The following is a 21,780-nucleotide window of genomic DNA, read 5'->3' as shown; positions in this document are numbered from 1 at the left end:
CCAGTTTTCTGTGGATCCTTCCTGAGCTGTCCTGACAGGGGGTTACCCATATTCTAGGAAAAAAGGCTGATCGGTCTCCACAGTTCATCTTAGCTCAACTTCCATCCTGTTGTCCTCGAGGTTTTCTAGGCTCTCTGGGTTGGGTAGGAGGGGGGTGCTGTTGGTGAGACTCTCAACACCTAAATCACCAAATACCACCCATTCTTCTTATGTCTTTGCTTTCAGCCCTTCTAGAAGAGTCTAAACTCCCGTCGTCCCCGACTTTCTTCATTTCAACACGTAGTCCAGCGTTCTCAGGGTTGAATGAAAGCCTTGAACTCATAAAACACTTAGGTTTACCTCGAAGGCCTGCAGAGACTGTCTTACGTCCTGGAGACCTCGTTAGCTGATGAGCCGCCTGGGGACATGGAGGGGACGGCTCCCGTGGCTGGTGTGGGTGCCTGTCCCAGGACTGCAAGTGCGGTCCCTGTATTTTGACACAAACGTTAGGCCCTGTGTTCAAAGAAAGGATTTTAGAGTAACAACACAGAAGTGATCAATTACATGACGATTGTCTTTCAAAGATGATTTTCAGGGTGCTTGGCAGGGGCTCAGTCGGTTGAGCATCCAACTCTTGGTTTCGGCTCAGGTCATGATCTCAGGATTGTGGGATTGAGCCCCGCATTGGGCTCCGTGTTCAGCAGGGAGTCTGTTTGGGGATTCTCTTTCTCTGCCCCTGCCCCCACTTGCACGCTCTCTCTAAATCAATAAATATCATTTTTAAAAAAGATTTTATTTATTCGACAGAGAGAGAGAGAGAGAGCACAAGCAGGAGGACTGGCAGAGAGAGAGAGAGAGAGAGAGAGAGAAGCAGACGCCCCACTGAGCAGGGAGCCCGATGCGGGGCTCAATGCCAGGACCCCGGGATCATGACCTGAGCTGAAGGCAGACGCTTAACTGACTGAGCCACCCAGGCGCCCTAATAAATAAATATCTTTAAAAAAAAAAAGATGATTTTTACTACATTGTGTCTGATTCTACATGGAGATTCCCAAATGGCCAAAATACATTGTGACCCAACACAGCAGAATGAATGAAGGTGCATTTACAGTGTAATTAAAAAACAAGCAAAGAGCTGTCCTCCTTAGGTGGTTTATTTAGTGGCACACTCCTTCAGAGTAGTATGCAACTGCAGGGAAGTAAATGTTTAAGAACCCTCGTGGTTATATACAGCCGGAAGTCGAGCCTGTCTGTCCTGTGATCACGTGACTGGGGGCCCCCTTGCAAGCTCTGTACGGCTGTACCAGGAAGGGGGATCCGGGGGGGTCCGGCTTCCATCTGTTCTTTCAGAGCAACCCTGATGAGCTCAAAGCATCTGGTATTGATTTCTGAGAATTCTGCTGCAAGAGCCATCATGAATTATTGGTCCTGTATTTTATTTTAGGATTTCAGCTCCTTCGTGTTCCAGAGGCATGTTTATAATCAGCTGCGGGGCCCGAGGGGTGTGCACCCATGCAGCCATTGATTAAGTTGACATTGGGTATTAATAGCTTTGAGACTCTTTACGTCCTAATACGCTTATCCATCTTAGATTTCAGGTCAAGGCAGTTTCGGCTGGTGTGTCCTAGCTACTGAGAGCTGGCGCTGGGATGCAGACCCCACAGCCTGTCTAGAAGCCCGCTCACTCAGCCCTCCTGATGCTTCCTCCGTCCCTTTGCCTGGTCCCACGTGCACCTTTAGCAATAGGAGCTGTGCGCGTCGAATCATCAGCCACCTGGGCGGCAAGCCCTCCGCTTTAGCTCTTCGGGGCTGACTGCCCTTAAGGAGGAATTTGATCTGTCTGAGCACGGAGCTCGGTTCTCCATCCGTGAACCGGGGCGAGTGAGCCCTGCCCTCCTGCCTGCCGGGCGGACGTGCTGGCCAGCTCACTCTCCCTGGCTTATCGCACAGCCCCTGCCACGTTGTGTTAGCCCTTGTACCCTCTCTTCCCTTCTAGAAGCTGGGCTTCGGGTGCGAGTTAGGAGTTGCCTGGGATGCTCCGAACAGGTAACGACTTGGTTATAGTCAGAAGTGCCGTCCTGTCTCTCACTCTTGTTCTTTCTTTCGTAGTAAATAGAACTGGACTCCGCCTCTCTCTGGGAAAAGGAGAAAACTGTCCCCAGGAGGCGAGGAAAGGGCTCCTCCTCCTCAATGGGCCATGGGCCTTCTCACTGTGTAGGATAAGAGCAGGCCGCACCACGTTTCCCGTGCAGGGGGGCTGCGTGGACGTTTCACTGAGTTTTGTTCACGTCAGGACTGTCATGACCAGACAGGCAAATACAGAGATTAGAGGACCTTGCCGGCGTGGAGAACAGCATGGCGGGACCCGAGACTCGCACACAGGACATCACGGGGTGGGCTGTGGGACGGTGGTCTCCTCCGTGTAAGGGGACTGCCTGAGATTCATGGCAGACAGTGCTGGAGCGGTGATGGAGATGAGGCTGCGGTGGGTCCTGCCCCCCACCCCCTTAGAGAATGTGGATGTTGTTTTTAAGAGACTGTGATTGACTCAAGGTTTTTGAGCAAGGGGAGTCAGGATGAAGGCTGAATTTGAGGGCTTGGACAGACAGATCAAGGTGAGCGCCCAGGTGGAGGTGAGCTCAGACAGACAGGTGGAGACGAGCGCCCAGGTGGAGGTGAGCGCCCAGGTGAACGTATGCTCAGATTGACAGGTAGAGGTGAGCGCCCAGGTGGAGGTGAGCTCAGACAGATAGGTGGAGGTGAGCGCCCAGGCAAACGCGTGCTCGGACAGACAGGTGGAGGTGAGCACCCAGGTGGAGGTGAGCTCAGACAGAAAGGTGGAGGTGAGCACCCAGGTGGAGGTGAGTACCCAGGTGAACGCATGCTCGGACAGACAGGTGGAGGTGAGCGCCCAGGTGGAGGTGAGTGCCCAGGTGAACGTGTGCTCGGACAGACAGGTAGAGATGAGCGCTCAGGTGGAGGTGAGCTCAGACAGACAGGTGGAGGTGAGCACCCAGGTGGAGGTGAGCTCAGACAGGTGGAGGTGAGTGCCCAGGTGAACGCGTGCTCGGACAGACAGGTGGAGGTGAGCGCCCAGGTGGAGGTGAGTGCCCAGGTGAATGTGTGCTCGGACAGACAGGTGGAGGTGAGCACCCAGGTGGAGGTGAGCTCAGACAGGTGGAGGTGAGCGCCCAGGTGGAGGTGAGTGCCCAGGTGAATGTGTGCTCGGACAGACAGGTGGAGGTGAGCACCCAGGTGGAGGTGAGCTCAGACAGGTGGAGGTGAGCGCCCAGGTGGAGGTGAGTGCCCGGGTGAATGTGTGCTCGGACAGACAGGTGGAGGTGAGCGCCCAGGTAGAGGTGAGTGCCCAGGTGAACGTGCGCTCAGATGGACAGGTGGTGAGCGCCCAGGTGAAAGTGTGCTCGGACAGACAGGTGGAGGTGAGCACCCAGGTGGAGGTGAGCTCAGACAGGTGGAGGTGAGCGCCCAGGTGGAGGTGAGTGCCCAGGTGAATGTGTGCTCGGACAGACAGGTGGAGGTGAGCACCCAGGTGAACGTGTGCTCGGACAGACAGGTGGAGGTGAGTGCCCAGCTGGAGGTGAGCTCAGACTGGTGGAGGTGAGCGCCCAGGTGGAGATGAGCTCAGGTGGAGGTGAGCTCAGGCAGACAGGTGGAGGTGAGCTCAGACCGGTGGAGGTGAGCGCCCAGGTGAACACACACTTGGATGGACAGGTGGAGGTGAGTGCCTTGCTGATTGTGTGGTGGTACTTGGAGGGGGTCGCTGGGAGACGCGGCCCCAGCTCTGAGCTAGCAAGAAGAGGGGGAGGAAACAGCTCTTTGTGGCTGCCAGGCTGTGACACTCATTTCCAGCCTTCTCTGCGGGATTAGGGCAAGGACAGGCCGCCAGCTGAGCAGCCCAGGACAGGAGCCTGAGGTCAGGGTGCCCGAAGAGGGTCTGCGGCCCAGCTGCTGATTCCACGGCCAGGGACAAAGAGGATGTTGTGTGAAGGAGAACTGAATCCTCAGCACCTAGCACAGTGCTTTCGGTCCTGTGAATAGATAAGGGCACTTAGGAAACCCTCTGCCTTCATTTTCTTTCAGGGCCTAGTTCCTATTCTTTCAGCTTTAGTGGATGAAGGTTCTGCGGCTCAGTATCTGTCCTCATGTCCCCACTGAGGGCATCCTCGCCCCAGTGGCTTCCTTGTTGCCAGATTTCCTGTCCTTACCATACTCATCCGTTCTGCCAATGTTCCGCTCCCTTCTTCCTGAGACTCTTTCCTTATCTTCTAGGCGGGGTCAGTGCCCTGCGGCCCACGGGCCACAGCTAGCCCACCACCTGCCTCTGTGCATAAAACTTTATTGGCGCACGGCCACACTGTTCGCGGATGTATCGTCCGTGGCCCCTTTCGGACCACGCGGCAGAGTTAAGGCATCGTGACTCAGACCCTGTGGCCTGTAAAGCCTGGATTATTTATTCTCTGGCCTTGTGCAGGAAGCTTGCTCCCCGCTGTCCTGTCACAGTGCCCTCCCCTGGTCTCCTTCCACACCCGGGGCGGGAGCACGAGTGAGAGCCCGTTCTAAGGGGAGGCTGGGAAAGCTCTGGCCGAAGAACCACTCAGGACTGAAGAAGCCCCACCCTGTGCCGGGCGCGCTCGGTGAGGCGCACACGCTTTAACACAGTCAGGTGGGGTCCTCCTGCGTGTGTGCCCTATGTCACTGTCCTCATGGAGCCCGTGGTGAAAACGGCCGCGCCAGAGGCTCAGGGAGAATTGGTGCGCAGACCAGGCAGTTTTCTCCTGCTCTCCCTGCCGAGTTTTGACCTTGCAGGGTGTTAGGGTGGCTCTGGGACCCTTAGCGGGGACGGCCCAAGGTGGGACCAGCGTGTGCAAGCGGAGCTTGGTAAGCCTGCTGTGACCTTCAGGCCCCATTGGTGCCTCGCCTCTGGGGAGGGGAAGCATCCAGGACCGAAGACACTTGGATTCATCAAGTAGACGCAGGCCAGAGGGGGCTTCTAGGGACCTGAAGCCGGGAGTGCAGGTGACCCCATGGCAGAAGGGAGCAGCGGTACCCATCCTGCTGGCTGGGGGCCCAGCAGCAACACCCCACACAGGATGTCGGCGCCCCTGCCTGTGAAGGGCCCTCGTCACCCGAGAATCCCAGAGCCGTTCTCCTTCTTGCTTACTCACTGTAGAGCTCGCTTCGAGCGGCTGGGCAAGGTCACACTTCAGCCATCTTCCCGTCCTGGGATGTTGCCTCCCGATGCAGACCCAGGGTGGGCCTCCGGAAGGGCCGTAGAGCAGGCGGGCGCCGTGACCCCGGGGGAGCGAGGCCACCTCTGCCGTGAGGGACTCGAGAAAGGTGTTTTCTTGTCTTGCTGTCTGCTTCCTTCTCTTCTAGTGGCCTGGAGGTGCGTGATCTGAAACTCTAGCTTCCCTTTCTCCTGTATTGACTGGTGGAAATCCCGATTTCCTCCTGGCTTTCCTTTTGGCATCTTTGCATTTTAAAAAAATGTGGTAAATGACACATAGCATGAGATCCACTCCCTTAACAAAAATTTTAAGAGCGCAGACCACGTTGGCCATGGGCGCCGTGTTGGACGGCAGATGTCCTGCCGCGTGTTCGCGTCCTGCCGGGCTGAAGCCGGGACCCACGGCAGCCCCCCGTTTCTTCTCCCCCCTGCCTCCCACAACCCCCGCAGCACGTTCTGCTCCTGTGAGTTCGGCTGCTTCAGATGCCTCCCGCGAGCGGACTCATGCAGTGTTTGTCCGTCTGTACCTGGTTTATTTCGCTTAACCCGATGTCTTCCTCCGCGCCGTAGCGGGTGCGAGAGTGCCTGCCTTCTCACGGCTGAGCAGTGTCCCCGTGCGTGCGCCTCGGGGCGTCATCCGTTCATGCCTCAGCAGACAGGTGTTTCTACCTCTGAACTCTTGAGAGTAAGACTGCTCTGAACATGGGTGTGCAAGTACCTTTCCAAGACCTGGGTTTCAGGGGTTTCTTTTGGCTAAATACGCCTAGTTGTTCTACTTCTAGTTTTTTAAGGAATGTTAATACTGTCTTCCATAGAAGCTGCTCCTTTTCGTATTCCCAGCAACAATGTACAGGAGTTCCAATCTCTCCATAGCCTCGCCAACATTTATTATATTGTTTTTTTTTTTTTAAGTGGACATCCTAGGTGTGAGGTGGTATCTCATTGAGGTGTTGATTTGCATTTCCCTGATGATGAGTGATGTTGAGCATCTTTTTATGTGCCTTTTGGCTCTAAAACTGAATCGGGGAGACATAAGAAATCCAAACAGACCAATTCCTAGTAACAAGATTGAATTAGTAAACAAGAAACTCCCCACAGGGGCGCCGGGGTGGCTCAGTTGGTTGAGCGTCTGACTCATGCTCTCAGCTCAGGTCATGATCTCAGGGTCGTGAGTTCCGGCCCCGTGTTGGGCTCCACTCCAGGCATGGAACCTACTTCAAAAACAAAAGGAACAAAAAGAAAAACCAAAAAACTCCCAATAAACAAAAGTCCAGGGCCAGATGGATTACAAGGGAACTCTACCAAACATTTAAAGATGAGTTAATACTTATTCTTGAACTATTCCAAAAAAAAAGAGGAAGGAATGCTTCCAAATTCATTCTGTGAGGCCAACATTACCCTCATACCAAAACCAGATAAAGACACTGTAAATATAGAAAATTACGGGCCAGTGTCCCTGATGAACATGGAAGCAAAAGTCCTCAACAAAATGCTAGCGAACCACAGTCAACAAGACAGTAAAAGGATTACTCACCATGATCAAGTGGGATTTATTCCAGAGATGCAAGGATGGCTCAGTATTCACAAATCAGTCAACATGGTCCACACATGAACAAAATGAAGAATAAAATCACTGTCATCGTAATAGCTGCAGAAAAAGGATTTGACAAAATTCAACATCTATTCCTGATGAAAACTCTCAACAAAGTGGGTCTAGAGGGAACATAGCTCATGTAATAAAGGCCGTATAGGAGAAACCCAGCCAACCTCACAGTCCATGGGGAAGAACTGAGACCTTTTCCCTGAGATCAGGAACAAGACAAGAATGTCCATTCTTACCACTTTTATTCAATGCAGTACTGGGCGTTTTAGCTGTAGCAGTTAGGTAAGAAAAAGAAAGAAAAGGCATCCAAATTGGTATGGAAGAAGTAAAACTTGCACTATTGGAAGATGACATGATGCTATATATAGAAAATCCTAAAGACTCCACCGGAAAACTACTAGGATTGATAAAGGAATTCAGTAAGGTCACAGGATACAAAATTAATATACAGAAATCATGTGCCTGTTGGCCATTTCTGGTCTTCTCTGGAGAATTGTCTGTTCAGGTCCCTTGTCCGTGGTTGGGTCGGGTTGTTTGTGGTTTTGCTGCTGAGCTGCAGGGATCGCTTTGTCTCTACCTCCCGACCTTCATGCCCCGACCCGGCAGACTCCTCTCTTGTGCTCTCTGCTCCTCAGCGGGGTCCTTCTGCCCTTTCTGTTCCCCCCCGCTTGTCACTCTGCTCCTGCGACCTTTCCCTTACTTTCCAAAACATACTCAAACCCAATTCTGGCACGTCCTTAAAAACCCAGGTCCCGCCAAGGTTCCCACGATTCCTTCCCCAACGAGCCAGCCAGACGGGTGAAGCCTCGGGTGCGTCCTGTCCCTGTTGCTTCCGGGCAGTTGGCTGTCTTGCTGTCTTGCACACACAAGGGGGATGGCGTTACACACGTGCTTGTTCCGTGTTGGCCGAGCCCCACCTCCGGCAGGAGCCTGGGAAACCATGTGTGCGTGTGTGTGAGCTCAGTCAACAGAGCTGAGCTTCCAGCCCCAGCGAGGTCTGGCGACAGGAGGGGACCTGGAGCGAGCGCGGTCTCCGTGCACGAGTCACCGTTCATCCCCGAGAGGAGGAGGAGCAGGCCAGGGTCAGGGAGGGAAGGGAAAGGTCAGCGACCAGCACGCGTGAGCACGTTTGGTTGGAAGAGACAAGCAGGTTTACACAGAAGGTTACGACCGTGATGGGAGGCGGGCTCTGCAGGCTGCTGGCAGGCACGGGTTGGCAGGTGTGTGCTGGGCTCACCCCGCCCTTCCACACGCCGCCAGGACAGCTGTTGAGCGCGGGGGGCCGGCCCGGCTGGCGGTCGGAACCTGTACCTGGGCGCCCTGTTCCAGAGAATCCATGGCTTCCACCCCGGGGTGTCCTTGGCAGCCTGCTACATGGCTGGTCCGTCCGTGCCAAGCTCTGGGTCACCCAGAGGCCCCCCCCACAGCCCTCAGGCGGCCAGCAAGGGAAGGCCACTGGGCCAGCCCGGAGCTGGGCATGTGATGTGGCCCTTGAGTCCTGCTGGTCCGTCATGCTCCCTGCGACGCTGGAAGGACCCTTCGGTGGGCCTCACAAAATCCAAGGAGATGCTCCACCTCATGGTCTTTATTGCCTCCTTCATGAGACGCCCCCACCCCTCTCACTCTCGTCAACTTTTAGTCGCCTCCAAGACCCTACCTTGCACCGTGAGCCCCGGCAACCTGTTCTGTCTCACTGATGCATGGCCACTTCTGGGTCCTGGTGTTCCCCGTGTTCCAGCCAGAGGACAGTTAGGGGCCCCCTTTTGTACCTTGAACGTTCCTGGCCGGGGCGAAGCCTGCTCTCCCGTGAATCCGGGGAAGCTGACGGCCAGGCAGCCCTCGGCCCTCCAGCGGGAGGGGAAATGAGCAGGTGGCCTGGTCCTCTCACCAGCTGACCTCACCCTTCCTGCTCGCTGACTTGGAGGACAGCTCCGTCTGTTTCGGCTTCTCTCTGACCCTCTCTCACTCCTCCGATTGTCATGGTGCTGGGGCACTCGCTCCCCAACCTGGCCCGTGTGTAGGATCACCTGGCTGCTTAAGAAAAGAAAGAAAAAATGTTCTTAGTCCCTATCCATGGAAATTTTCTTTAGGTATGGATGGGGTCTGGGAATCTGGTGTTTTTGTAATACAGTTGACCCTTGAACTACTCGGGTGTTAGCGGCGCCGACTCCCACATGCAGTTGAAAATCCACGTGTGGCTTTTGCCTCCTCCAGAGCTTACCTGCCAGTAGCCTCCTGTTGACCAGAAGCCTGGCTCTTGACACACAGTTGATGATCACGTCTTTTGCATGCTATGTGCATCATGTCCTGTATTCTCACAATGAAATAAGCCAGAGAAAAAAAGTCAAGAAAATCGTAAGGACGAGGAAATGCATTTACAGCGCTGTCCCCTATTGAAAAAAAAAATCCATGTAACTGTGGGCTTCCACAGTACAAACCCATGCTGTCCAAGGTGTACACAGGAGAAAGCCTGGGGAGATGGGTGACGGGCTCCCTGAGCTGCTGAGTGTTTGTGTCCCTGATTGCGGGACTCTGTGCTTGTTGGATTTTCTAGGTGGTCATATGTGTTTCAGCAATCGGGGAGAGGATGGATGTCATTCCAAAGCAGAAGGCAGACCCCCGAGGGGTGTGTCTCTTTCAGAAACCATTCACGCTCTTACCTGTGCTCCTCTCTCCCACAGGGGGACTCGATCTCATCTTCATGCCGGGTCTCGGGTTCGACAAGCAGGGGAACCGCTTGGGGAGAGGCAGGGGCTACTATGACACGTACCTGAAACGCTGTCTGCAGCAGCAGGACGTGCGGCCCTACACCATGGCCTTGGCCTTCCGAGAACAGATCTGCCTTCAGGTCCCCGTGGACGAGAACGACATGAAGGTGGACGAAGTCCTTTACGAAGAGCCGTCCACGTGAACCCTGATGCCTGTGGCCAAAGGCTTCGTCCCAGAGAAAAGCAGAATGTGTCCATTCCCCAGTCAGGACAACCGTGTGCATACGGACTGCCTGCTTTCTAGTGTAATTGCAAAACACCTGACATTCAATCACTTTCCCAAATCAGGACTAGAACGTGAATAAAAATGGAGGCAATGGCCGTATGATTTTCAGCCTGTCTTGCTGGTTATCGACGTGACGGGTGGATCTTTCTGTAGTGTTCACTCCGTGTTGGTGAGGTGCTGTGGTCCCACCCGAGTGGGACAGCCGGGGGATCTCGCCCCGCGTGGACACGGTTCTAGCGCGTCCTGTTGTGGGCCTGCTCAGGCTTCGGCAGGCTCGGGAGGCTCAGCCCCTGTCCACTGACCTGTCTGTGTGTGTGTGTGTGCGCAGAGCTCCCCCAGAATATTCTAGCGCTTTGTCATGACTTCATTTGCTCACCCTGAGATTCTGTGTCTGACGCTTTGTAGCTTTTGACGGTCCGTAGACCGAAACCTTTTACAATTTAAATGCTTTAGCTCCATCTCTGTGTGTCTCTGTGTGTCAGTCACTTAGGAGTTTAAGATCTGATGTCCCGTCGGTTAGAAATTATTTGTTTGCTTGTGGTGTCTGCTTTGGAAATGAAATGCGCCGTGGGCCGCGCGCCGGCAGATGGCATCCCGGCATGGGAGCGGGGCTTATGTGGGGGAGCTTTGCTCGTGACCGGGAGCCCGGGACTCTTCCTAGACGCTGCTCGCGCCCCCACCCCGCGCCCTGCCTGTGCCGGGCCCTGTGGCATTTGCCCCCAGGGTGCCGCTGACGCCGGGCCGCTCCCCTCCCCGTCCCCTCGCTCCCGGTGTCCAGGCTCACGGTGTTTCCGAGCCGAATGGGCAGGAGATTCCCATCTGGCTTCTCTTGCCCGCAGTCTGGCGCTGTCCTCCCAGTTTCCCAAACTCCAGTCCAAGTGACCTCACAAAGCATGAATCTGGGAGTCCGGCTGTTCAGGGACTACAGGTAATGGGGGGCGGCTGCCTTCTCCTGCAGGAGGCCCCTTCTGCAGACGCTCATGTCTGCCCTTCCTGGAGCAGCAGGGGCATCTCCTTCCCTTCGCACCTTGTCAGCAAGCTTCCTCCGCCGGCCGCGATGCCCTTTCTCCTTTTGTTCACCCGGAAGCTCCTGTCTGTCCTTCAAGACTCAGCTTGGGCGTCTCCTCTTGTGTGGGGTCTTCCTCTACGTCCCCAGAGTTAGTGTTGCTCTGCCTGTTTAAGCAGCCCTGGTCGTGTCCCCCTGTGTCGTGCGCATCGACTGCTGGTTGTCACGTCTGCCCTTTCCCCAGACCGCGAGCTCCGAAGAGGAGGGATGATGCTCACCATTTCCCGTACGTCAGAGACACCGGCACATACGGTCGGTGTTTGAGAGTTTGTGGGAATGAGGTGAGGGAGCGTGCAGAAGGGTTGCATTTAAAGCACGGATCCATGTTCTTTGGATAATAGCATGTGATTTGGTGATTTATGCATAAAAGTAAAAAATATTTTAAAATGTGAGATTCATGAGATTCCAGAAGGCCGGAGGGCTGCAGGTCTCCCGCCCGGAAACAGTGACCCTGGTGGCCTGGATTCTGCGGTAGTCATCGTGCAGAGCGTATTGGGAGCGGGAAAACCCCAGACACAGGTAACGCCCATCAGGGCATAAGCAGAGGCTGAGGACGAGGCCTCGAACCCAGGAAGCGAGCCGGCGTGATCGGGGTGTGGGGGAGGGGACAGTCCAGTGGAAGACGAATAGCCACCGGATCTGAACCTCAGTCCACGATGCTGCCCTGCTGTAGAACTGAGTGTAATTTACTGAGAAGGTAAACTGTAGAGTCTAGTCCACCAGCAGATGTAACTAAGAACGTGCAGTCACCCAGTCCTGCTAACCTGGGAGCGATGCGTATGTCTAGATGTGGATGGCCCCATGCAGAAGCCTGCGTCCTGGTCCCCGTTCTCCACTTCTCTTTTTCAGAGATCATTGAAATCCAGTTGGTCACACTGCATTTTAATCGTGTGTTTGCACACTTATCTCCTGCACGAGCCCATGAGCTCCTCACGGGCATGGTCACAGGAGTGTGTGGTTCACCGCGGTCCCCGGCACAAATTAATAGCCAGTAGATTCTCGAGGAAGGGACGGGCGGCGTGCAGGCTGCCCGGTCTGTGTTGTGCCCTTGCTGCTTTGTGCATTGGCCACCATCTGCTGCCAAGACTCGGCCCCTTCAGCGTTGTCTCCGGGCTGGATTATTCTAGAACACAGTTTCTGTTACTGTGGATGTGTGGCCCTCCTGGCCTATGTGGCCCGTGGTCTGTGCTGCTCGGCCCCCTTCATGCATCTCATGGTCATCGTCCCTCCTGGCCTCCTGCCCTTCCTAGTAGGGCTGATCTCTCATGACTGGGTGCCCCCTCCCCGAATGTAGGCTTATATGCTTAAAAATAAACAACAAATTGCTTTCCAGATAACATCTTATGCACACTAGGAAACATGCACAAATAAAAGAGGAGACAATTGAAACCGTCTATTATCAGTAATCTGTGATGTACTTAATTTCTAAAAGGGAAAGCAGGGATGGAAATTTTTTGGAAATTTACTGTTTTTGAAAACCTTATTTTAATCCCCTTGGAATGATTGAAACGTCTGGTTCTAATTTCAGTTTATTTCAGCGTTGGGTTTGAAGGGCTGTTATAGCTGAAAACAATACCTTCCAGAGATAAGCAGATCCATACAGAAGCACTGCTACACTTGTTAAAATTTTCAGTGCTGTTTACCCATTTTGCAGAGGTCTTTTTTTTCTTGTTTAATTGAAATCGGGCTAGTAAACAGCAATGTCCACAATAGCCAAACTGTGGAAAGAGCCAAGATGTCCATCAACAGATGAATGGATAAAGAAGATGTGGTATATATATACAATGGAATATTATGCAGCCACCAAAAGGAATAAGATCTTGCCATTTGCAGCGACATGGATGGAACTGGAGGGTATTATGCTGAGCGAAATAAGTCAAACAGAGAAAGACATGTATCATATGACCTCACTGATATGAGGAATTCTTAATCTCAGGAAACAAACTGAGGGTTGCTGGAGTGGGGGGTGGGGTGGGAGGGATGGGGTGACTGGGTGATGGACACTGGGGAGGGTATGTGTTCTGGTAAGCGCTGTGAATTGTGCAAGACTGTTGAATCTCAGATCTGTACCTCTGAAACAAATAATGCAATATATGTTAAGAAAGAAAAAAAGAAGAAGAAGAATGTAGCAGGAGGGGAAGAATGAAGGGGGGGGTATCGGAGGGGGAGAAGAACCATGAGAGACAATGGACTCTGAAAAACAAACTGAGGGTTCTAGAGGGGAGGGGGGTGGGAGGATGGGTTAGCCTGGTGATGGGTATTGAGAAGGGCACGCTCTGCATGGAGCACTGGGTGTTATGCACAAACAATGAATCATGGAACACTATATCTAAAACTAATGATGTAATGTATGGGGATTAACATAACAATAAAAAAATTAAAAAAAAAAAAAAAAAAAGAAATCGGGCTAGTAAATACCTGTGGACTTGATGTGGATCATTCCTGCATATTAATCAGAAAACGCTGCACTTTCACTTTGTTAGCACATGAGTTCAGAACTTACTGAAGCTCTCGAAAGATTTTAAACCAAGTCAGAACAGTTTTGCTCCCAGGTGTTTGGTTGTGCAGACGTGGAGGTGTTCACAGGAGGCACACGTGGTCTGAGGCAGCACGATGTGGAATGAGGGGGATTTTCCAAATCACCATTTCCAGTGCACGCCTCGTGAGTTGCAAGACGACCCTCTGTCTCATCGACGGAACGTGACTTCTCCCCGCGAGGTTCAGAGTGTTTATTCTTGGCGGTATATGCTTAGGGAACGGGCCACTGGTGGCCGTTGGTACCACGGGAAAGTCGGAAAATGTGGAACACTCACCTTTGTGTAAAAAGTACATGCAAACTCATCTTGAAGCTTCATGGCTCTTTTTAAAAGGATTTCACCCTGAGATTGTCAGAGAAATGTAGGTGAACCAAAATATTTTTCATGGGTCTCTCCTAGCCTAAAGTATTGTAAATATTCTGTTCTGTGGGATAGAATCCTCCATGGGATAGAATCAGTGATGCCGTCAGTCACGTGCTGCATTTCTTGTCCGTGAACGACGGGGGGATCCTGTGGCTGAGCCTTGATGGGGGTCCACCCTGCTCCAGACAAATGCCAGCCAGAGGAATCCCGTCACAGCTAGACTTACGTCATTTGTCCTAAAACACGGTCTTTGTTAACATGTCAGCTAATTTTGAGACCTCTATCCTCCTCATGACTTGGATGTATTTAATATCTGAACCTTTCATTCATTCTTCTCATGATGAGACCATAAGCTGGGATGTGCCGGAAACTTCTATCCTTTTACCCCCAAACTCCCACCCTGAAAAATTTATTCCAGAACTTAGGTCATTGGATTGTCTGCAGTGTTTTTTCCCCCTGTTATCCAGTAAAACATGTTTTTTTTTCCAGGGTTTTTTGCCCTCAACTGTTCCATGAGTCTCACCCATACTTCCGTGGCTGTGAGAACAAGTGTTATGGATGGTATGCTGCTGTCTGTGTTTTGTTCCTTAACGACTTATAAACATTGATGATTGCATTTAGTGAACATTATTGAAAATGTATTAGAATTAGTATTTTGAGATAGTAGCTATTACTGAAACATCATAGAGGTTCATCTTCATCTTCTGGGTCTGTAGTGTCTGTTGACCCTGGTGGCTTCTCACTTTTCCTTATGTAGGAAGAGGCTCATCATTAACCGTGATGAGCACAGATTCCTCCTAGAGCATCTTTGTGAAAATTTCAGATTTGGGGGCTTCCTTCTAGACAGATGTTACTGCTTTCCCTTGTCGTAGGGCTGATGAGTAGCTTTAATCAGGAGCAGAAACATCAGCTACTGTTGCTGATTCCTCTTGCCTGAGAAGAATTATCTTTGGTTTGCTGTATCTCGCTAAGAGTCATTTAAAGCTACTTAGGCATTTTAAGAGGGTTAGCTCAGTGAGAGCTTCATACTGGGTGGGTAAATCCTCATTCCTGGGACTAGAGGGAAAGAATAGGATACCAAACTAGGCTGACAGCGAGCCTCCTCCCCACACCAATATCCCATGTCCCAATCCTGTTCCCCCAGCACAGCTAACCTAACCCTAACCCTAACCCAAACCCGAACCCTAACCCTTACCCAAACTCTAACCCAAACCCTAACACTAACCATAGCCCTGAACCCGAACCCAAACCCTAACCCTGACCCTGAACCCTAACCCTAACCTGAACCCGAACCCAAACCCTAACACTAACCCTAGCCCTGAACCCGAACCCTAACCCTGACCCTAAACCTGAACCGTAACCCGAACCCTAACTCTGAACCCTAACCCGAACCCAAACCCTAACACTAACCGTAGCCCTGAACCCGAACCCTAACCCTGACCCTAAACCTGAACCGTAACCCGAACCCTAACTCTGAACCCTAACCCGAACCCAAACCCTAACACTAACCGTAGCCCTGAACCCGAACCCTAACCCTGACCCTGAACCCTAACACTAACCCTAGCCCTGAACCCGAACCCTAGCCCTGACCCTGAATCCGAACCCAAACCCTAACCCTAACCCGAACCCGAACCCTAACCCTAACCTGTACCAACCTGACGTGGGACTTCTGATGGCAGGCACAGCGAGGGGCCGATATTGGTCTATATTTGAACTTTCCCCAAAACTTCTTGTCTTGTAAAGACAAAAAGCAAATACAAAGAGAGATTATAGTTTCTTCTTCCCGAACGCCAGTGGACCACTGGCCCACTCCTGGGATGTGTCCCCCACGTGGAGGCATCGGTACTGTAAGGGCCGTGCCCTTGGCCGGGGGTTAGAGGGCTGGCCTTGCCCGTCACTCCGCAGAGGGGCCCCGCCTGAGCTGCCAGCCTGTGACTTGACGGCCCCCGCTCTCCCTTGGCCCCTCCTGACCTCGGGCATGCGTCTCGTCTCCTGCTGGTGCTTGCCCCTCTGTGACCCCGTCATCTCTGGCCCCCGTGTCCCAGCACCCGTCTCCCCATCTTCGTCTGGATGCTCTGCTTGGGGCTGTTCTTTTGCTGACAGTGTTTGCGTAGAAGGAGTAACTTCAGTTAGGCCTTTAACAACAGCACGTCACAGGACGCTGTCAGCTGGGAAACAGCAGACCCCTCTCTCGGCGCTTCCCCGTCAGACCCCCGCTGACCAGGATCTGCCCTCTGCGGGGCAGCGAGGGATTTCTGGGACTGTACAAAAGACTAGAAACACCGTCTCAATCTCCCACTTACCTTTTCATTTCATCCCTCTTCCCACCGCCAATAGTAACTGTTTTCCATCATAATATTTGTTATTTGTGGTTAATGTTAATATTTTTGGTTTATTCTGACAACAGACCATGTGAATACCAACTGACAAGGTATCTGCAGGAAAATCCATCGTGTTTCATGGTTTTGGTTATTATGTGTCCTGTGAATATCTTCTTTATACTTTTATTTTTTTGTTGTTTGTTGTTTTTTTGTCTTTTTTTTTTTAATTTTATTATGTTATGTTAGTCACCATACAATACATCATTAGTTTTTGATGTAGTGATCCACGATCCATTGTTTTCGTATAACACCCAGTGCTCCATGCAGTACGTGCCCTCCTTAATACCCATCACCGGGCTAACCCCTCCCCCCACCCCCCTCCCCTCTAGAACCCTGTTTGTTTCTCAGAGTCCATAGTCTCTCATGGTTCGTCTCTCCCTCCAATTCCCCTCCCATTTATACTTTTAATCTTAAACATGGTACGTTTAAAAAGTGTGCTTTTGAAGCAAACCGTTGTTTCAATGGTGAATCAAATCCCAAAGAGTTCGCTTTACTATAAACGGTGAACATTTATTTGGTTTATCACTGAGAAGTAATCTCTTCGGAACTGAAATGCAGAAAGTGTTTATTTCCTCCCAAGCTTAGAGATGAAGAATGCTGTATTATTCTGGAGATCTGGGCATCCCAATACTCACACGGATGTTGATACTCTGGAAGAGATACATTGTTGTAAGTCCGAAATTTTTCCTGTGCCTCAGATCTAGGGATACGATAAGGTAGCAAGTGTTACTCCCTGAAATGATGCCGAATACAAGAACCAGTAGACAGTGGAGATTAGCATGATCACCTCCTCCACCAACGCGCCGGTCTGCCATGTTGCCCCACATTATTGTCATGAAACATTACTTGCGTCACTTGCCCGCGCTGGATGGTTCTGTTGCTCAGCGAGTGAAGCGCAAACCCTTGGCACGCACGCAGGACCCTTTCCAGCTCGGCCTCGACTTCTCTTCGTATCTCTCGTCACAGACACACGCCTCTTTTCCTCTCAGACCAACAGTGCTCGTTACGTGAGGACCCGGCATTGCGGGTAAGGACTAGATCACTGGTTGGATACTAGCATCAGTCTGTCACAAGAGAGGCGTGTTAGCGGTGGATGGTTCAGCAGTGGCCATCTCAGGCGCGGTAGGTTCCGGAGAGTATCAGTCTCTATGGACATACAGATTGCCTGGGGATCTGGTTAAAATGCAGGTGCTGATTCAGTAGGTCTCAAGTGCCCCTGAAATTCTGCATTTCTGACCACCTTTCCCAGCAATGCCCGGTGTGCTGGGCGTTCTGAGTAGCAGGGGTCGGAGCTGTCCTGTCCACCGTGGTAGCCCCAGTCACAGATGGCTTCTAAAATTTACATCGATTAAAATTAAATGAAATTTGAAATTCACTTCCTTGGTCACACCAACCACATTTCACGTGCCTACCGTTCTGAATAGGGCAGGGGTTAAACAGGGGTTAAACGTTTCCACCGTCACAGAACGTTCTATTGGAGAGCGAGGTCCACCTACTTAAGGTCTACCTGCTAAATTAGGCCACCTACTAAGTCAGAATCTCTGGGGGCAGGGAACTGGGATTTGCATTTAAGACAAGCACTGCAGGGGGTTCTTAGGCATGCTGAAGTTGTAGGAGCGGAGATGCTCCAGGGGTCTAAAGTCTGAGGTCCAGAGATAAAGAGAACGTGGGAATAGGCAGATATCACAGACAGACAGGCGGCTCAGCTTAAATTGGAATGTCCTGGCCAGCCACGGAAATCCTACGCCGTTGTCTGCCGGTAGGGAGGACGACGCCTGGTGGAGCTGACCTCTGACGTCAGAGCTGCATCCGGTAGCTCGACCCAGCAATGTCAGGTGGGCAGCTGGGCCCGGATTCCGATGCTCTCTGGTCCCCTCTGCCTTCTGGTCTACCAGGCGCCAGCGTCTGCTGAGGACCAGGGGCTGCAGTCAGCTTCAGGGATGACCCTCAGGCTGGCAAGTACAATCAGGCCTTCCTCATTGCTGTCTTCTCCTCCTCCTCCCCATCTTCCTCCCCCCTCCCCTACCTCCTCCTCTTCCTTGCAGAACCCTGTCATCTGGGCGCATGTGCAAACCTCAATTACGGAGGCGTGCACACCCCAGGGGCAGCTCGTGACCAGTACAGGGTGGGAGGCAGGCAGTAACTTCTCTCCTCTCCCAGCCTCAGTCCTGAGGTGCATTCTGCGTTGCTCCTCGGGGGATGGCCAGGCTGGCGGCACCAAACCTCTGCCCGCGAACGTGATCAGCTTGACACCTCACCCTGGGATTAGCCGCCCCTCCTGCCTCCCTGTTCTCGGTCCTCCCTCCGGTTTCCCGGGTCACTCCACAGAACGCACGTTCCACGTGCACTCCTTGTCCCAGGCCCTGTGTTTCGGGGACCCGGGCTAAAACAGCCAGACTGTCCCTTCTCTTAGAGACGTGGAACCTGCAGGAACTCCAGACAAAGGAGAAGCTCCGCCTGCCACCCTTTACCTGTGGTCATGGCAGACAGACAGCAGGCAGGCCGGACAGGTGCTGAAGCCGAGCTGCACAGCGGAGCCGCTGCGCCGAGTGCCCGGGGACGGGGGTTCGCGTTCTCTGGGTTCCCGAATGGCCGTGATGTGTGGCGGATGGATAGATGCTGTTGAAGAGGTTCTCCGAAAGCAGGAAGTAAATTAGACGCTATTGTCTGGGACTCCTTTGTGTCTGAATACCACAGCTGTGGTTTTTTGCTTCGAGCAAACACTGAAGTTGAGAAACGCGCTATGTTGGAAGCAGCCGGGGTTGCTGGACGCGCTGCCCGGGCCCCCTCGTGGGGCTGAGGTGGCTGCCGGCTCGGAGCTGAGACCCGCCCCTGGAATTGCCCTTGGCTGGAGAGCGTCCTCTCTCCCAAGTTACAGCCCTTGCTTGGTGGTGGCTTGTGCCCCGTGCCTGGTCATCGCGGGGGCACGAAGGCTGACCCCCTTCCGTTGGGTCTGACTCCCCCCCACCCCCAGGAAACCATGCTCCCCTGCCCCGCGCTGGGCTCCTGCCCCAGCCGAGGAGGCCTGCAGGTGTTTTCAGGTCATGGTATCTGACGTTTTCTTGGAGGAAGAACTGCAATGTGTTGGCTGAGGCTAAGCACAGGATGCCGTGGCTCAGGACCCTGGGGGAGGCAGGTGGACATAAAACCTAGACACCTTCCCCGAGGCCGACCAGGGTGCATCACTCACGAGGAGCTCGGCCAGATTGGATGGAAGGAGGCTGCCCCTGGGAGCTGCGTAGGCAGCAGGCTTTTCAGAGTGCAGTCTATGTCCCAGAGCCACCAGACGGGACTCTCTTCCTCCGAGTTCAGGACGTCCTGCGGGACGGGCAGGGGCTCAGAGGGAGGGCAGGGGAAGCGGTGGCCGTGGGAGCCGTGGGTGGGAGGGTGTGGCCTACAGGTGGGCCACGCAGTGCTCGCCTCCCGAATCAGGCACACTCATCCTCCCGCCGGTGGCGAGCCCCCCCCGCCAGACGCCCGCAGGCCTCCCCGGCTGCGGCAGGAACCCGGCGCGGGGCAGGCCCACTGTTTCCTGTGGGGAAGCCAGACCCAGAAGGCGGGAGCCGGGAAGGGCTGAACCCAGCGCGCCCAGTCCCTTGTGTAAAACTCAGCCGGTGGGAGCAGGGGAGGGCGGTGGTCCTTCCCCCAGAGCCCACGGAGCCCAGCAGCTGCTTCCCACGCAGTGACGTGTGGTGTTTTCACAGCTCTGCGAGGTGCGCACACCTGTTCCACAGTCAGGGAAACTGAGGCCAGGGTCGGCTTCCAAGTGTGTGGGGATTCCAAGTGCGAGGCTAGCGGGGCCTCCGCGGTGAGTTCTGGGCCAGGTGAGGGCGGCTGCAGAAACCAGCTCCTTCCACGTAGGGCTGGGCGGGCCGGCCGGGGTTTCTGCGCCATCTCAGGAGTGCACTTTAGGGTGACTTCCCGCCGCCCCCCACTCAACCGGCTGGCTACTATGTTCTCTTGCACTCTGACCGCTTCCCCAAATCTGGGTTTTCTCTCGATTTCCCAGTGAGCTTTTCTGTCTTCCACCGGATGGTTATGTTCCTTGCTCAGGCTCTGAGTGGATGGTCCAGCCACTATGCGTCCCCGGCCCTCTCCTCTCCCCCTTCCCTTTCAGTCCTTCTTTCTTTCTGTCCGTCCAGCTCTATCTCCCACCTGTTGTCCTCTCCCTTCCCCACATCTCCACCTCGAAGTCGGGAGGACAGGCCTCTCTGCAGGGGAAGGGTCTCTGTCCCATGGATAGGAGGTCCCCGTGCTTCCCGGTAGAAAGCAGTGCAGCGGGGAGGCCCTGCTAGCGGCTGAGGGTCATGCGAGAGTCCCGGGCAGTGTGGGGACTCACCTGAGGCTGCTGGGCAGCCACTGTAGGGGTGCAGGCAGGCAGCCACCCCGAGTGAGGAGGGGGTGGGGAAGGAGAGCCAGGGGCTCCGTCCCTCATCCTGTTCTCTTGAAAGCTGGCCCAGGATGGGAACTGCCTGTACTGGTTTCCCCTGTAAAGGCATTTATTTCTACCATCTAATTTATCAGCCTTTTATTAAAGTTCACATAAAAGTTTTAAAAAATCCCATTAGCATCAGCCACCAGAAAGGAGATTTCAGAGAATGAGATGATCAGGTTTCCAAGTTTATAGACGACCGTGTGGCTGCTTGGGCTAGTTCGGAAAGCTACTGCAGGCCGGCGAGCCGTTCAATAACGTGGGGCGGCTGGGGGGTGCGCACACTTCGGCGGGCGCCATCCTGCGGACGAGGCGTCGGGGCCATCCGGGCCGGGAAAGCCCGATGTCCAGCTCATCAGCCTGGAGCTCAGCGTTTGGAGGGGTGACCAGCCTTCAAGGACATGTCATCCTGGCCACAGTCCCGAGCTAGTACTTCATCTCTGCTTTCCAGACGAAGAAACTAGGAGCACAGGGAGGAGGGAGCCTTCATGAAACCACAGGATGGGGTGGGGGGCGCAGGACCCCCTTAGCTCTGTCAGGCCACCCCACCACCAAAAACACTCTGCTGGGGGGAGATACACAAAGAGCCCTGTGTCGGCCTGTGGGGTGAGTGCGTGCGAACGGGTAGGCGGGGACGGGAGTTAGGGGAGCCCCAGAACATGGGAGTCCTAAGTACGGGCTCTGAAGCCAAGCTCTGTGGGTTCCGATCCTGTCCCCCCACTCCCCCCGCACGGGCTGCTGTGACTTTGTGTGACACTAACTTCCCCGTGTCTCTGTAGAATGGGGCATGAGAGCGTCCAGCTCGCAGGAGACCATGGGTACGCGCCCACCAGAGCGCCCAGCACGCAGAGAGCTGGGCAGATAGATGGTGTAGTCGTGGGCCCGCTTGCAATCCGAGGAGGTCTGTGAAAGTCTCACATGCGTGACCAGGAATCTCGGTCCCTTCCTGCCATCATTCCTGGTCACGAGTCCCTGCAGGCTCTGGGGTGCTCGTCCTCCCCGTGGTGCCCCGGGGCGTCCCCTGGGGGCTGGGTCTGAAGAGCTGCATCCCATACCTCCTGGCTGCAGAATGCACTGGCTTCCCTGGAGCCGTGGCCTGAGGGGTGAGGACAGGCGGGGTTTGCGGAGGGCTGGCTTGTGAGCCTCTGCAGCAGAATCACCTCCGTGGCTTGTGGAA

General features: G+C 53.9%; 1 protein-coding gene and 1 long non-coding RNA gene across 3 annotated transcripts in view; both read left to right on the top strand.

Moving 5' to 3' along the window:
* Positions 1 to 9,932, top strand: part of MTHFS (methenyltetrahydrofolate synthetase) — a 36,944-nt gene extending 27,012 nt beyond the window's left edge. The window contains exon 3 of one of the 2 annotated variants that reach the window (XM_036079140.2): positions 9,512 to 9,932. In XM_036079140.2, coding sequence (XP_035935033.1) covers positions 9,512 to 9,741 — 230 coding nt within the window. In that variant the 3' untranslated portion in view covers positions 9,742 to 9,932. Of the gene's footprint in view, positions 1 to 2,088; positions 2,421 to 9,511 lie in introns of those variants that run through there. The other variant, XM_078078797.1, reaches the window with a different exon arrangement.
* Positions 9,933 to 13,214: 3,282 nt separating this feature from the next.
* LOC144382829 (uncharacterized) overlaps positions 13,215 to 21,780 on the top strand; it is a 176,266-nt gene continuing 167,700 nt past the window's right edge. The window contains exon 1 of the long non-coding RNA XR_013450234.1: positions 13,215 to 13,631. This is a non-coding gene — a long non-coding RNA (uncharacterized LOC144382829). The remainder of the gene's footprint in view (positions 13,632 to 21,780) is intronic.

This window comes from Halichoerus grypus, chromosome 8, assembly GCF_964656455.1.
Source record: "Halichoerus grypus chromosome 8, mHalGry1.hap1.1, whole genome shotgun sequence".
In the NCBI taxonomy this organism is placed as follows: domain Eukaryota; kingdom Metazoa; phylum Chordata; class Mammalia; order Carnivora; family Phocidae; genus Halichoerus; species Halichoerus grypus.
This window is presented reverse-complemented; position numbering and strand designations above follow the sequence as displayed.